Source organism: Daphnia magna, linkage group LG3 (genome assembly GCF_020631705.1).
Source record: "Daphnia magna isolate NIES linkage group LG3, ASM2063170v1.1, whole genome shotgun sequence".
In the NCBI taxonomy this organism is placed as follows: Eukaryota; Metazoa; Arthropoda; class Branchiopoda; order Diplostraca; family Daphniidae; genus Daphnia; species Daphnia magna.
This window is the reverse complement of record NC_059184.1, coordinates 13886003-13901320: the sequence shown is the minus strand read 5'-3', so window position 1 is coordinate 13901320 and position 15318 is coordinate 13886003. Positions and strand designations below refer to the sequence as shown.

The 15318-nt window shown below is 30.6% G+C and overlaps 1 protein-coding gene and 1 long non-coding RNA gene across 6 annotated transcripts; one reads left to right on the top strand and one right to left on the bottom strand.

The window, feature by feature from the left end:
* Positions 1 to 12113: 12113 nt before the first annotated feature.
* LOC116933730 lies at positions 12114 to 13847 on the bottom strand. 3 transcript variants are annotated; one of them, XR_006644430.1, is made up of 6 exons: positions 13651 to 13847; positions 13462 to 13586; positions 13014 to 13405; positions 12667 to 12939; positions 12353 to 12580; positions 12114 to 12287 (listed from the first exon to the last, which is right to left on the bottom strand). It is a non-coding gene; the product is annotated as an uncharacterized LOC116933730 (long non-coding RNA). The 3 variants fall into 3 exon arrangements; XR_006644429.1 differs by having other exon boundaries at positions 13014 to 13212; positions 13279 to 13586; positions 13651 to 13846; XR_006644428.1 differs by having other exon boundaries at positions 13014 to 13586.
* An 8-nt stretch (positions 13848 to 13855) lies between these two features.
* LOC116918173 (zinc finger protein 177) lies at positions 13856 to 15312 on the top strand. 3 transcript variants are annotated; one of them, XM_045171294.1, is made up of 7 exons: positions 13856 to 13998; positions 14063 to 14116; positions 14223 to 14461; positions 14521 to 14721; positions 14805 to 14896; positions 14965 to 15054; positions 15126 to 15312. In XM_045171294.1, exons 3-7 carry the CDS (start codon positions 14326 to 14328, stop codon positions 15276 to 15278), a joined length of 672 nt encoding a protein of 223 aa, XP_045027229.1. In that variant the 5' UTR covers positions 13856 to 13998; positions 14063 to 14116; positions 14223 to 14325; the 3' UTR covers positions 15279 to 15312. The 3 variants fall into 3 exon arrangements, with proteins under 3 accessions (XP_045027229.1, XP_032779696.2, XP_032779695.2); XM_032923805.2 differs by having other exon boundaries at positions 13954 to 14116; positions 14629 to 14721; XM_032923804.2 differs by having other exon boundaries at positions 13964 to 14116.
* The last annotated feature ends 6 nt before the right edge of the window (positions 15313 to 15318 follow it).

Genomic DNA, 15318 nt, shown 5'->3' with positions numbered 1-15318 from the left:
AAAACTAATGCTTTTATCAAAATCAGCGTTCAATTTTGTGTATAATGTGTAATTTTTATTGAATTCCAAGAGATGTCGGTTTTTGCAGATTTTGACAAAAGTGGGAAGGCTATACCCTTCCCACTTTTTCATTTTTGGCAAAAATCTAGATTTAGTTAAAAATACATAATTTCTATTCCAAATTGAACGAAAATTCGGAAAATCGTGTTAATTTTGGCCTAGGACTTATAGTTTTCTTTTATTTAGGTAATAAACGTAAGATAAAAGTTGTGCCAATAGTACATTTGTTCCGTAAATTTCATTAATTACTCAGCCCACGAGAAAACTAATGCTTTTATCAAAATCAGCGTTCAATTTTGTGTATAATGTGTAATTTTTATTGAATTCCAAGAGATGTCGGTTTTTGAAGATTTTGACAAAAGTGGGAAGGCTATACCCTTCCCACTTTTCATTTTTGGCAAAATCCTAGATTTAGATTAAAAATACATAATTTCTATTCCAAATTGAACGAGAATTCCGAAAATCGTGTTAATTTTTTCCCTAGGACTTATAGTTTTCTTTTATTTAGGTAATAAACGTAAGATAAAAGTTGTGCCAATAGTACATTTGTTCCGTAAATTTCATTAATTACTCAGCCCACGAGAAAACTAATGCTTTTATCAAAATCAGCGTTCAATTTTGTGTATAATGTGTAATTTTTATTGAATTCCAAGAGATGTCGGTTTTTGAAGATTTTGACAAAAGTGGGGAAGGCTATACCCTCCCTTTTCTTTTTTGGCAAAAATCTAGATTTAGTTAAAAATACATAATTTCTATTCCAAATTGAACGAGAATTCCGAAAATCGTGTTAATTTTTGCCTAGGACTTATAGTTTTCTTTTATTTAGGTAATAAACGTAAGATAAAAGTTGTGCCAATAGTACATTTGTTCCGTAAATTTCATTAATTACTCAGCCCACGAGAAAACTAATGCTTTTATCAAAATCAGCGTTCAATTTTGTGTATAATGTGTAATTTTATTGAATTCCAGAGAGATGTCGGTTTTTGCAGATTTTGACAAAAGGGGAAGGCTATACCCTTCCCCACTTTTTCATTTTTGGCAAAAATCTAGATTTAGTTAAAAATACATAATTTCTATTCCAAATTGAACGAAAATTCGGAAAATCGTGTTAATTTTGGCCTAGGACTTATAGTTTTCTTTTATTTAGGTAATAAACGTAAGATAAAAAGTTGTGCCAATAGTACATTTGTTCCGTAAATTTCATTAATTACTCAGCCCACGAGAAAACTAATGCTTTTATCAAAATCAGCGTTCAATTTTGTGTATAATGTGTAATTTTTATTGAATTCCAAGAGATGTCGGTTTTTGAAGATTTTGACAAAAGTGGGAAGGCTATACCCTTCCCACTTTTTCATTTTTGGCAAAAATCTAGATTTAGTTAAAAATACATAATTTCTATTCCAAATTGAACGAGAATTCCGAAAATCGTGTTAATTTTTGCCTAGGACTTATAGTTTTCTTTTATTTAGGTAATAAACGTAAGATAAAAGTTGTGCCAATAGTACATTTGTTCCGTAAATTTCATTAATTACTCAGCCCACGAGAAAACTAATGCTTTTATCAAAATCAGCGTTCAATTTTGTGTATAATGTGTAATTTTTATTGAATTCCAAGAGATGTCGGTTTTTGAAGATTTTGACAAAAGTGGAAGAAGCCTATACCCTTCCCACTTTTTCATTTTTGGCAAAAATCTAGATTTAGTTAAAAATACATAATTTCTATTCCAAATTGAACGAGAATTCCGAAAATCGTGTTAATTTTTGCCTAGGACTTATAGTTTTCTTTTATTTAGGTAATAAACGTAAGATAAAAGTTGTGCCAATAGTACATTTGTTCCGTAAATTTCATTAATTACTCAGCCCACGAGAAAACTAATGCTTTTATCAAAATCAGCGTTCAATTTTGTGTATAATGTGTAATTTTTATTGAATTCCAAGAGATGTCGGTTTTTGAAGATTTTGACAAAAGTGGGAAGGCTATACCCTTCCCACTTTTTCATTTTTGGCAAAAATCTAGATTTAGTTAAAAATACATAATTTCTATTCCAAATTGAACGAGAATTCCGAAAATCGTGTTAATTTTTGCCTAGGACTTATAGTTTTCTTTTATTTAGGTAATAAACGTAAGATAAAAAGTTGTGCCAATAGTACATTTGTTCCGTAAATTTCATTAATTACTCAGCCCACGAGAAAACTAATGCTTTTATCAAAATCAGCGTTCAATTTTGTGTATAATGTGTAATTTTTATTGAATTCCAAGAGATGTCGGTTTTTGAAGATTTTGACAAAAGTGGGAAGGCTATACCCTTCCCACTTTTTCATTTTTGGCAAAAATCTAGATTTAGTTAAAAATACATAATTTCTATTCCAAATTGAACGAGAATTCCGAAAATCGTGTTAATTTTTGCCTAGGACTTATAGTTTTCTTTTATTTAGGTAATAAACGTAAGATAAAAGTTGTGCCAATAGTACATTTGTTCCGTAAATTTCATTAATTACTCAGCCCACGAGAAAACTAATGCTTTTATCAAAATCAGCGTTCAATTTTGTGTATAATGTGTAATTTTTATTGAATTCCAAGAGATGTCGGTTTTTGAAGATTTTGACAAAAGTGGGAAGGCTATACCCTTCCCACTTTTTCATTTTTGGCAAAAATCTAGATTTAGTTAAAAATACATAATTTCTATTCCAAATTGAACGAGAATTCCAGAAATCGTGTTAATTTTTGCCTAGGACTTATAGTTTTCTTTTATTTAGGTAATAAACGTAAGATAAAAGTTGTGCCAATAGTACATTTGTTCCGTAAATTTCATTAATTACTCAGCCCACGAGAAAACTAATGCTTTTATCAAAATCAGCGTTCAATTTTGTGTATAATGTGTAATTTTTATTGAATTCCAAGAGATGTCGGTTTTTGAAGATTTTGACAAAAGTGGGAAGGCTATACCCTTCCCCACTTTTTCATTTTTGGCAAAAAAATCTAGATTTAGTTAAAAATACATAATTTCTATTCCAAATTGAACGAGAATCTCCAAAAACGTGTTAATTTTTGCCTAGGACTTATAGTTTTCTTTTATTTAGGTAATAAACGTAAGATAAAAAGTTGTGCCAATAGTACATTTGTTCCGTAAATTTCATTAATTACTCAGCCCACGAGAAAACTAATGCTTTTATCAAAATCAGCGTTCAATTTTGTGTATAATGTGTAATTTTTATTGAATTCCAAGAGATGTCGGTTTTTGAAGATTTTGACAAAAGTGGGAAGGCTATACCCTTCCCACTTTTTCATTTTTGGCAAAAATCTAGATTTAGTTAAAAATACATAATTTCTATTCCAAATTGAACGAGAATTCCGAAAATCGTGTTAATTTTTGCCTAGGACTTATAGTTTTCTTTTATTTAGGTAATAAACGTAAGATAAAAGTTGTGCCAATAGTACATTTGTTCCGTAAATTTCATTAATTACTCAGCCCACGAGAAAACTAATGCTTTTATCAAAATCAGCGTTCAATTTTGTGTGATAATGTGTAATTTTTATTGAATTCCAAGAGATGTCGGTTTTTGAAGATTTTGACAAAAGTGGGAAGGCTATACCCTTCCCACTTTTTCATTTTTGGCAAAAATCTAGATTTAGTTAAAAATACATAATTTCTATTCCAAATTGAACGAGAATTCCGAAAATCGTGTTAATTTTTGCCTAGGACTTATAGTTTTCTTTTATTTAGGTAATAAACGTAAGATAAAAGTTGTGCCAATAGTACATTTGTTCCGTAAATTTCATTAATTACTCAGCCCACGAGAAAACTAATGCTTTTATCAAAATCAGCGTTCAATTTTGTGTATAATGTGTAATTTTTATTGAATTCCAAGAGATGTTCGGTTTTTGAAGATTTTGACAAAAGGTGGGAAGGCTATACCCTTTCCCACTTTTTCATTTTTGGCAAAAACCTAGATTTAGTTAAAAATACATAATTTCTATTCCAAATTGAACGAGAATTCCGAAAATCGTGTTAATTTTTGCCTAGGACTTATAGTTTTCTTTTATTTAGGTAATAAACGTAAGATAAAAGTTGTGCCAATAGTACATTTGTTCCGTAAATTTCATTAATTACTCAGCCCACGAGAAAACTAATGCTTTTATCAAAATCAGCGTTCAATTTTGTGTATAATGTGTAATTTTTATTGAATTCCAAGAGATGTCGGTTTTTGAAGATTTTGACAAAAGTGGGAAGGCTATACCCTTCCCACTTTTTCATTTTTGGCAAAAATCTAGATTTAGTTAAAAATACATAATTTCTATTCCAAATTGAACGAGAATTCCGAAAATCGTGTTAATTTTTGCCTAGGACTTATAGTTTTCTTTTATTTAGGTAATAAACGTAAGATAAAAGTTGTGCCAATAGTACATTTGTTCCGTAAATTTCATTAATTACTCAGCCCACGAGAAAACTAATGCTTTTATCAAAATCAGCGTTCAATTTTGTGTATAATGTGTAATTTTTATTGAATTCCAAGAGATGTCGGTTTTTGAAGATTTTGACAAAAGTGGGAAGGCTATACCCTTCCCACTTTTTCATTTTTGGCAAAAATCTAGATTTAGTTAAAAATACATAATTTCTATTCCAAATTGAACGAGAATTCCGAAAATCGTGTTAATTTTTGCCTTAGGACTTATAGTTTTCTTTTATTTAGGTAATAAACGTAAGATAAAGTAGTTGCCAATAGTACATTTGTTCCGTAAATTTCATTAATTACTCAGCCCACGAGAAAACTAATGCTTTTATCAAAATCAGCGTTCAATTTTGTGTATAATGTGTAATTTTATTGAATTCCAAGAGATGTCGGTTTTTGAAGATTTTGCAAAAGGAGCCCCTTCCCCCTTTCATAAAATCTAGATTTAATAAAAATACATAACTTCTATTCCAATAATGAACAGAAGCCGTAAATTTTGCCTAGGACTTATAGTTTTCTTAAATTATTTAGGTAATAAACAAATAAAAAATACTTATGTAAATTAACCCCCACAGAACACATACACAAACATTCCAAAATGCGTTTTAAATTTTCAAAACAGCATCCTACTTTCATTTTAAAACATAGTAAACATACATCTATTCAATTATTGAGAAAAAACATTTTAAGCCCAACTATTTTTATTAAATATACCGCAAAACATGAAAAACTTTTATCAAAATCAGCGTTCAATTTTGTGTATAATGTGTAATTTTTATTGAATTCCAAGAGATGTCCGTTTTTGAAGATTTTGACAAAAGTGGGAAGGCTATACCCTTCCCACTTTTTCATTTTTGGCAAAAATCTAGATTTAGTTAAAAATACATAATTTCTATTCCAAATTGAACGAGAATTCCGAAAATCGTGTTAATTTTTGCCTAGGACTTATAGTTTTCTTTTATTTAGGTAATAAACGTAAGATAAAAGTTGTGCCAATAGTACATTTGTTCCGTAAATTTCATTAATTACTCAGCCCACGAGAAAACTAATGCTTTTATCAAAATCAGCGTTCAATTTTGTGTATAATGTGTAATTTTTATTGAATTCCAAGAGATGTCGGTTTTTGCAGATTTTGACAAAAAGTGGGAAGGCTATACCCTTCCCACTTTTTCATTTTTGGCAAAAATCTAGATTTAGTTAAAAATACATAATTTCTATTCCAAATTGAACGAGAATTCCGAAAATCGTGTTAATTTTTGCCTAGGACTTATAGTTTTCTTTTATTTAGGTAATAAACGTAAGATAAAAGTTGTGCCAATAGTACATTTGTTCCGTAAATTTCATTAATTACTCAGCCCACGAGAAAACTAATGCTTTTATCAAAATCAGCGTTCAATTTTGTGTATAATGTGTAATTTTTATTGAATTCCAAGAGATGTCGGTTTTTGGAGATTTTGACAAAAGTGGGAAGGCTATACCCTTCCCACTTTTTCATTTTTGGCAAAAATCTAGATTTAGTTAAAAATACATAATTTCTATTCCAAATTGAACGAGAATTCCGAAAATCGTGTTAATTTTTGCCTAGGACTTATAGTTTTCTTTTATTTAGGTAATAAACGTAAGATAAAAGTTGTGCCAATAGTACATTTGTTCCGTAAATTTCATTAATTACTCAGCCCACGAGAAAACTAATGCTTTTATCAAAATCAGCGTTCAATTTTGTGTATAATGTGTAATTTTTATTGAATTCCAAGAGATGTCGGTTTTTGAAGATTTTGACAAAAGTGGGAAGGCTATACCCTTCCCACTTTTTCATTTTTGGCAAAAATCTAGATTTAGTTAAAAATACATAATTTCTATTCCAAATTGAACGAGAATTCCGAAAATCGTGTTAATTTTTGCCTAGGACTTATAGTTTTCTTTTATTTAGGTAATAAACGTAAGATAAAAGTTGTGCCAATAGTACATTTGTTCCGTAAATTTCATTAATTACTCAGCCCACGAGAAAACTAATGCTTTTATCAAAATCAGCGTTCAATTTTGTGTATAATGTGTAATTTTTATTGAATTCCAAGAGATGTCGGTTTTTGCAGATTTTGACATAAGTGGGAAGGCTATACCCTTCCCACTTTTTCATTTTTGGCAAAAATCTAGATTTAGTTAAAAATACATAATTTCTATTCCAAATTGAACGAGAATTCCGAAAATCGTGTTAATTTTTGCCTAGGACTTATAGTTTTCTTTTATTTAGGTAATAAACGTAAGATAAAAGTTGTGCCAATAGTACATTTGTTCCGTAAATTTCATTAATTACTCAGCCCACGAGAAAACTAATGCTTTTATCAAAATCAGCGTTCAATTTTGTGTATAATGTGTAATTTTTATTGAATTCCAAGAGATGTCGGTTTTTGCAGATTTTGACAAAAGTGGGAAGGCTATACCCTTCCCACTTTTTCATTTTTGGCAAAAATCTAGATTTAGTTAAAAATACATAATTTCTATTCCAAATTGAACGAGAATTCCGAAAATCGTGTAAATTTTTGCCTAGGACTTATAGTTTTCTTTTATTTAGGTAATAAACGTAAGATAAAAGTTGTGCCAATAGTACATTTGTTCCGTAAATTTCATTAATTACTCAGCCCACGAGAAAACTAATGCTTTTATCAAAATCAGCGTTCAATTTTGTGTATAATGTGTAATTTTTATTGAATTCCAAGAGATGTCGGTTTTTGCAGATTTTGACAAAAGTGGGAAGGCTATACCCTTCCCACTTTTTCATTTTTGGCAAAAATCTAGATTTAGTTAAAAATACATAATTTCTATTCCAAATTGAACGAGGAATTCCGAAAATCGTGTTAATTTTTGCCTAGGACTTATAGTTTTCTTTTATTTAGGTAATAAACGTAAGATAAAAGTTGTGCCAATAGTACATTTGTTCCGTAAATTTCATTACATTACTCAGCCCACGAGAAAACTAATGCTTTTATCAAAATCAGCGTTCAATTTTGTGTATAATGTGTAATTTTTATTGAATTCCAAGAGATGTCGGTTTTTGAAGATTTTGACAAAAGTGGGAAGGCTATACCCTTCCCACTTTTTCATTTTTGGCAAAAATCTAGATTTAGTTAAAAATACATAATTTCTATTCCAAATTGAACGAGAATTCCGAAAATCGTGTTAATTTTTGCCTAGGACTTATAGTTTTCTTTTATTTAGGTAATAAACGTAAGATAAAAGTTGTGCCAATAGTACATTTGTTCCGTAAATTTCATTAATTACTCAGCCCACGAGAAAACTAATGCTTTTATCAAAATCAGCGTTCAATTTTGTGTATAATGTGTAATTTTTATTGAATTCCAAGAGATGTCGGTTTTTGCAGATTTTGACAAAAGTGGGAAGGCTATACCCTTCCCACTTTTTCATTTTTGGCAAAAATCTAGATTTAGTTAAAAATACATAATTTCTATTCCAAATTGAACGAGAATTCCGAAAATCGTGTTAATTTTTGCCTAGGACTTATAGTTTTCTTTTATTTAGGTAATAAACGTAAGATAAAAGTTGTGCCAATAGTACATTTGTTCCGTAAATTTCATTAATTACTCAGCCCACGAGAAAACTAATGCTTTTATCAAAATCAGCGTTCAATTTTGTGTATAATGTGTAATTTTTATTGAATTCCAAGAGATGTCGGTTTTTGCAGATTTTGACAAAAGTGGGAAGGCTATACCCTTCCCACTTTTTCATTTTTGGCAAAAATCTAGATTTAGTTAAAAATACATAATTTCTATTCCAAATTGAACGAGAATTCCGAAAATCGTGTTAATTTTTGCCTAGGACTTATAGTTTTCTTTTATTTAGGTAATAAACGTAAGATAAAAGTTGTGCCAATAGTACATTTGTTCCGTAAATTTCATTAATTACTCAGCCCACGAGAAAACTAATGCTTTTATCAAAATCAGCGTTCAATTTTGTGTATAATGTGTAATTTTTATTGAATTCCAAGAGATGTCGGTTTTTGAAGATTTTGACAAAAAGTGGGAAGGCTATACCCTTCCCACTTTTTCATTTTTGGCAAAAATCTAGATTTAGTTAAAAATACATAATTTCTATTCCAAATTGAACGAGAATTCCGAAAATCGTGTTAATTTTTGCCTAGGACTTATAGTTTTCTTTTATTTAGGTAATAAACGTAAGATAAAAGTTGTGCCAATAGTACATTTGTTTCGTAAATTTCATTAATTACTCAGCCCACGAGAAAACTAATGCTTTTATCAAAATCAGCGTTCAATTTTGTGTATAATGTGTAATTTTTATTGAATTCCAAGAGATGTCGGTTTTTGCAGATTTTGACAAAAGTGGGAAGGCTATACCCTTCCCACTTTTTCATTTTTGGCAAAAATCTAGATTTAGTTAAAAATACATAATTTCTATTCCAAATTGAACGAGAATTCCGAAAATCGTGTTAATTTTTGCCTAGGACTTATAGTTTTCTTTTATTTAGGTAATAAACGTAAGATAAAAGTTGTGCCAATAGTACATTTGTTCCGTAAATTTCATTAATTACTCAGCCCACGAGAAAACTAATGCTTTTATCAAAATCAGCGTTCAATTTTGTGTATAATGTGTAATTTTTATTGAATTCCAAGAGATGTCGGTTTTTGCAGATTTTGACAAAAGTGGGAAGGCTATACCCTTCCCACTTTTTTCATTTTTGGCAAAAATCTAGATTTAGTTAAAAATACATAATTTCTATTCCAAATTGAACGAGAATTCCGAAAATCGTGTTAATTTTTGCCTAGGACTTATAGTTTTCTTTTATTTAGGTAATAAACGTAAGATAAAAAGTTGTGCCAATAGTACATTTGTTCCGTAAATTTCATTAATTACTCAGCCCACGAGAAAACTAATGCTTTTATCAAAATCAGCGTTCAATTTTGTGTATAATGTGTAATTTTTATTGAATTCCAAGAGATGTCGGTTTTTGAAGATTTTGACAAAAGTGGGAAGGCTATACCCTTCCCACTTTTTCATTTTTGGCAAAAATCTAGATTTAGTTAAAAATACATAATTTCTATTCCAAATTGAACGAGAATTCCGAAAATCGTGTTAATTTTTGCCTAGGACTTATAGTTTTCTTTTATTTAGGTAATAAACGTAAGATAAAAGTTGTGCCAATAGTACATTTGTTTCGTAAATTTCATTAATTACTCAGCCCACGAGAAAACTAATGCTTTTATCAAAATCAGCGTTCAATTTTGTGTATAATGTGTAATTTTTATTGAATTCCAAGAGATGTCGGTTTTTGCAGAGATTTTGACAAAAGTGGGAAGGCTATACCCTTCCCACTTTTTCATTTTTGGCAAAAATCTAGATTTAGTTAAAAATACATAATTTCTATTCCAAATTGAACGAGAATTCCGAAAATCGTGTTAATTTTTGCCTAGGACTTATAGTTTTCTTTTATTTAGGTAATAAACGTAAGATAAAAGTTGTGCCAATAGTACATTTGTTCCGTAAATTTCATTAATTACTCAGCCCACGAGAAAACTAATGCTTTTATCAAAATCAGCGTTCAATTTTGTGTATAATGTGTAATTTTTATTGAATTCCAAGAGATGTCGGTTTTTGAAGATTTTGACAAAAGTGGGAAGGCTATACCCTTCCCACTTTTTCATTTTTGGCAAAAATCTAGATTTAGTTAAAAATACATAATTTCTATTCCAAATTGAACGAGAATTCCGAAAATCGTGTTAATTTTTGCCTAGGACTTATAGTTTTCTTTTATTTAGGTAATAAACGTAAGATAAAAGTTGTGCCAATAGTACATTTGTTTCGTAAATTTCATTAATTACTCAGCCCACGAGAAAACTAATGCTTTTATCAAAATCAGCGTTCAATTTTGTGTATAATGTGTAATTTTTATTGAATTCCAAGAGATGTCGGTTTTTGCAGATTTTGACAAAAGTGGGAAGGCTATACCCTTCCCACTTTTTCATTTTTGGCAAAAATCTAGATTTAGTTAAAAATACATAATTTCTATTCCAAATTGAACGAGAATTCCGAAAATCGTGTTAATTTTTGCCTAGGACTTATAGTTTTCTTTTATTTAGGTAATAAACGTAAGATAAAAGTTGTGCCAATAGTACATTTGTTCCGTAAATTTCATTAATTACTCAGCCCACGAGAAAACTAATGCTTTTATCAAAATCAGCGTTCAATTTTGTGTATAATGTGTAATTTTTATTGAATTCCAAGAGATGTCGGTTTTTGCAGATTTTGACAAAAGTGGGAAGGCTATACCCTTCCCACTTTTTCATTTTTGGCAAAAATCTAGATTTAGTTAAAAATACATAATTTCTATTCCAAATTGAACGAGAATTCCGAAAATCGTGTTAATTTTTGCCTAGGACTTATAGTTTTCTTTTATTTAGGTAATAAACGTAAGATAAAAGTTGTGCCAATAGTACATTTGTTCCGTAAATTTCATTAATTACTCAGCCCACGAGAAAACTAATGCTTTTATCAAAATCAGCGTTCAATTTTGTGTATAATGTGTAATTTTTATTGAATTCCAAGAGATGTCGGTTTTTGAAGATTTTGACAAAAGTGGGAAGGCTATACCCTTCCCACTTTTTCATTTTTGGCAAAAATCTAGATTTAGTTAAAAATACATAATTTCTATTCCAAATTGAACGAGAATTCCGAAAATCGTGTTAATTTTTGCCTAGGACTTATAGTTTTCTTTTATTTAGGTAATAAACGTAAGATAAAAGTTGTGCCAATAGTACATTTGTTCCGTAAATTTCATTAATTACTCAGCCCACGAGAAAACTAATGCTTTTATCAAAATCAGCGTTCAATTTTGTGTATAATGTGTAATTTTTATTGAATTCCAAGAGATGTCGGTTTTTGCAGATTTTGACAAAAGTGGGAAGGCTATACCCTTCCCACTTTTTCATTTTTGGCAAAAATCTAGATTTAGTTAAAAATACATAATTTCTATTCCAAATTGAACGAGAATTCCGAAAATCGTGTTAATTTTTGCCTAGGACTTATAGTTTTCTTTTATTTAGGTAATAAACGTAAGATAAAAGTTGTGCCAATAGTACATTTGTTCCGTAAATTTCATTAATTACTCAGCCCACGAGAAAACTAATGCTTTTATCAAAATCAGCGTTCAATTTTGTGTATAATGTGTAATTTTTATTGAATTCCAAGAGATGTCGGTTTTTGCAGATTTTGACAAAAGTGGGAAGGCTATACCCTTCCCACTTTTTCATTTTTGGCAAAAATTTAGATTTAGTTAAAAATACATAATTTCTATTCCAAATTGAACGAGAATTCCGAAAATCGTGTTAATTTTTGCCTAGGACTTATAGTTTTCTTTTATTTAGGTAATAAACGTAAGATAAAAGTTGTGCCAATAGTACATTTGTTCCGTAAATTTCATTAATTACTCAGCCCACGAGAAAACTAATGCTTTTATCAAAATCAGCGTTCAATTTTGTGTATAATGTGTAATTTTTATTGAATTCCAAGAGATGTCGGTTTTTGAAGATTTTGACAAAAGTGGGAAGGCTATACCCTTCCCACTTTTTCATTTTTGGCAAAAATCTAGATTTAGTTAAAAATACATAATTTCTATTCCAAATTGAACGAGAATTCTTAATTTTTGCCTAGGGTTTTTAGTTTTTTAACTTAGGTTAAAGATAAAAGTTATTGTGCCAATTGCATATTTGTTCTGTAAATTTCCTGGCAGTATCCTAATATCCCTAACTTTTAGATAGAAACTTATAATTAGCATAGAAAGATTAGTCTTAATTAGATGAATTTAACCATACCTAGTTTATGGGGGTGCAAATGATGTCTTTAGGTAGTAAATCCACTTTGAAAATATTCGTATACCGTAGCTCCTCCACGCGTCTGGCGGGGAAATACCGCATGTCATATTAGGATACTGCCAACGCTTCAGCCACAGCAGACCAACTTGGACACAAATGAGATTTTCGCATTTGTGAAGCGGATGAAGGATGTTTTACTGCTTGATTCCCAAGATAGGAAACTTTTTGCTGTAAATTTGACCGTTTTCATAAAAGCAATATTATTAACTAAGTATATTAAGGTAACCAAAAAGACAATTGAGCTTTCCATTTACTTATACTTTGCTGAAACTCGGGATTTACTCGCAGATTGACGAAAGGCAGAGAAACAAACTGTTAAGATGAGTTTGAGTAAATGATTTATCGAGTTACTTTGTTTGAGTGAAAGCTTCTAGCTTAAATTCAGCTTCGAAGGGGATCCAACAAGGTTGGACTATAACACCTTAGTAACAGAACATATGCCATTGATCTCCATACAAGATAGTTCATTGTTGTTTTGGAAGAAATATCAGCATCTACATTGATGAATAAGATGCCTTTGGGATTCACTGATAAAATTGATAAGTGTAGGAACAATTAATGGAATACACTTTGTAACCACAAACATCTACAGCTACCGTACTGAATATGACTTTCTTGGTCATGTTCCACTCTTGTTCTTTACTTTGGCCACCCAGGTTTGGTTTGTTATTCAACTTACTTCCTGGATTGACTGCTTTTTCATAGATAATTTTTTCTTAGCTTGATTGTCTGATGTCCTTCATAGATCACTATGGCTATTTCCAGATATTTTAAATATTTCATGAAGGATTTTTCAACAGCTTTCTCACATAAAATATGTACAACTACTTAATTAACTGATTTTGGAATATCTTCTATCATTTTACCTAGAATATTGTCGTTCCTTAATATCTTTACCTGTTTTCTTATTCTCAGGATCTTAGGCTTTTTAAAGGTTGGTCAGGTGAATTTCTTCTCACAGATAACTGGTCGTTATTCCATAGTCTACAACCTCTAAATCCTTCAAAAAGTAGACATCAATTCATTCTGTTTTTGTATTAAACAAATACCATTCAGGCTACAGGTCCTTTCCAGGAGCAAGCTGGTACCGCTGAACAAGTACTCCATTCTGGTTCAGAAACCAACTCAAAATTAATGTCTTCCTTCAAATGGTGTTTTAATTCAACTACATTTTCTATGAAAAAAATTCAACATTCAAATAAACTAATAAAATTCTAAATATTTTCTGCTTTTATAACCTTTTCAGAGATCTAAATTTGGAATAATATTTTCTTGAATACAAGAGAGATCTCCAACATTTTTATTACCCTCTTTATCCCACCAGACTTACTTTTTCAACAAATAGAACCAATAGAGGTCAATAAAATACTTGAAGGATATAAAAAATAAAAGTAAACGATGTGGTAAAGATTGATAATGCTTTCGTCTCCTACCAGTCCACCATCACTTCAGAGGTTGATCTAACCAATCATTGCCAACTTTGGTTCAAAGACAACAAAAGTCAAAACAAAACAAAAAAAAACAAAACAAAATTTTTCCAGTTGAAAATCGGAATCGGAAAATCAGTTGAGCTCGACGTTAGTCAGGTTATGTTTTAATTAGTATTTTTTGTAAGTACTACGATTTTCGAACAAATTACTTGGGTGACAGATCGAGGAAACAAAGGATGGTGTTTCATGTGGTCGGCAATGAACCATTTCTGAAGTATTTCCCTTTACTGTTTTACAAACTGAATTTTAATAACTGTTAAAATGAATTGCGAGCCAAAGATACATCATCAAACTCATCATGTTTACAATTTCTTTTTTAGTTAAGAAATCTTTGCTATGCAAACAAGTGCTAGGAACTGTTTTTACAGTCTGGGCGTCCAAATTTGGTTCTTACAAATCAGCTCTTAAATATTCTTTCGAACAATGTATACAGACAGAAAAATGGCAAGAGTGAAACATAAACATAAGTCAGCTCTTCAGACTGCAGTTTCGTTTTCTCATTCTAAATGTACCAACAAGAACCCAAACCTAGTTACACCATGCTATACCAAAATTAAAGGTAAGCCCTTACTTTATTATCTTACTAGTGATCATAACCAATGCCAATTTTATTTGTAGCATTTTCTGAGCACAAGGATACTAGAGAAATTAAAAGAAGTGGGAAAATGGTTGAATATGAATCATGTTGTATAGATGGTTTTGTTATTTATTCATTTGCAACTGTAGAAGAACAGCACAAGTTCTCTCCTTCAACTGCTTTGGAAGTGTTTCCTTCAGCCATTATACCTAAAGCAATCGACAAAACAAAGATCCTGGAAGGTATTTCTAGTTATGTTATTTATTATTTGTAACTTAATAGTGATCAACAATGGGGGTTTTTCACATTGTCTACTTCCAAAAAGAAATAACCAACATTGATTGCGAGCCTCGCGTCGAAAAAAATGAGGATGTGACCTGTATTCGCCAAAAAAATACCTGTGCTTCATGCGGCAAGGTAGTTTCTTTATATCAAGATATGTAAACAATAAGACATTCGTTACTATCAACGTCTCACTCCTTTAGGCATTCGTGTTTCTGTCAACTCTGGAATTCCATCTTCGAAGCACAATACCAAAAGATTCAGTAATTCTCAAGTGCGAGTTTTGCCCACACGTAAGTCAAATTTCATGATTCTAACTACGGTACATAATTTGTGTAACTTGTTAATTTTAATGCATTGCTAGCTTTCTTACGGAAGCGACACGATGCGAATGCATGTGCGGCATTTGCATGGAGAAAGGCTTTATGATCAGTTTAGCAGCGACGAATTGAGAGAATTGTTTGACGAACAAATTCCACCCTGTAGGCGGAATTGCAGTAATGCATCAAACATCTGAATCAAGAAGTAGTGAAGCACATTTTTTTATACTAAGCCCT

Coding starts and splice junctions, on each gene's coding strand:
- LOC116918173 (XM_045171294.1), top strand. CDS start 14,326: ATGTATACAGACAGAAAAATGGCAAGAGTGAAACATAAACATAAGTCA. Junction 14,897..14,964: donor CCTGTGCTTCATGCGGCAAG/GTAGTTTCTTTA, acceptor TCACTCCTTTAG/GCATTCGTGTTTCTGTCAAC. Junction 15,055..15,125: donor AGTGCGAGTTTTGCCCACAC/GTAAGTCAAATT, acceptor ATGCATTGCTAG/CTTTCTTACGGAAGCGACAC.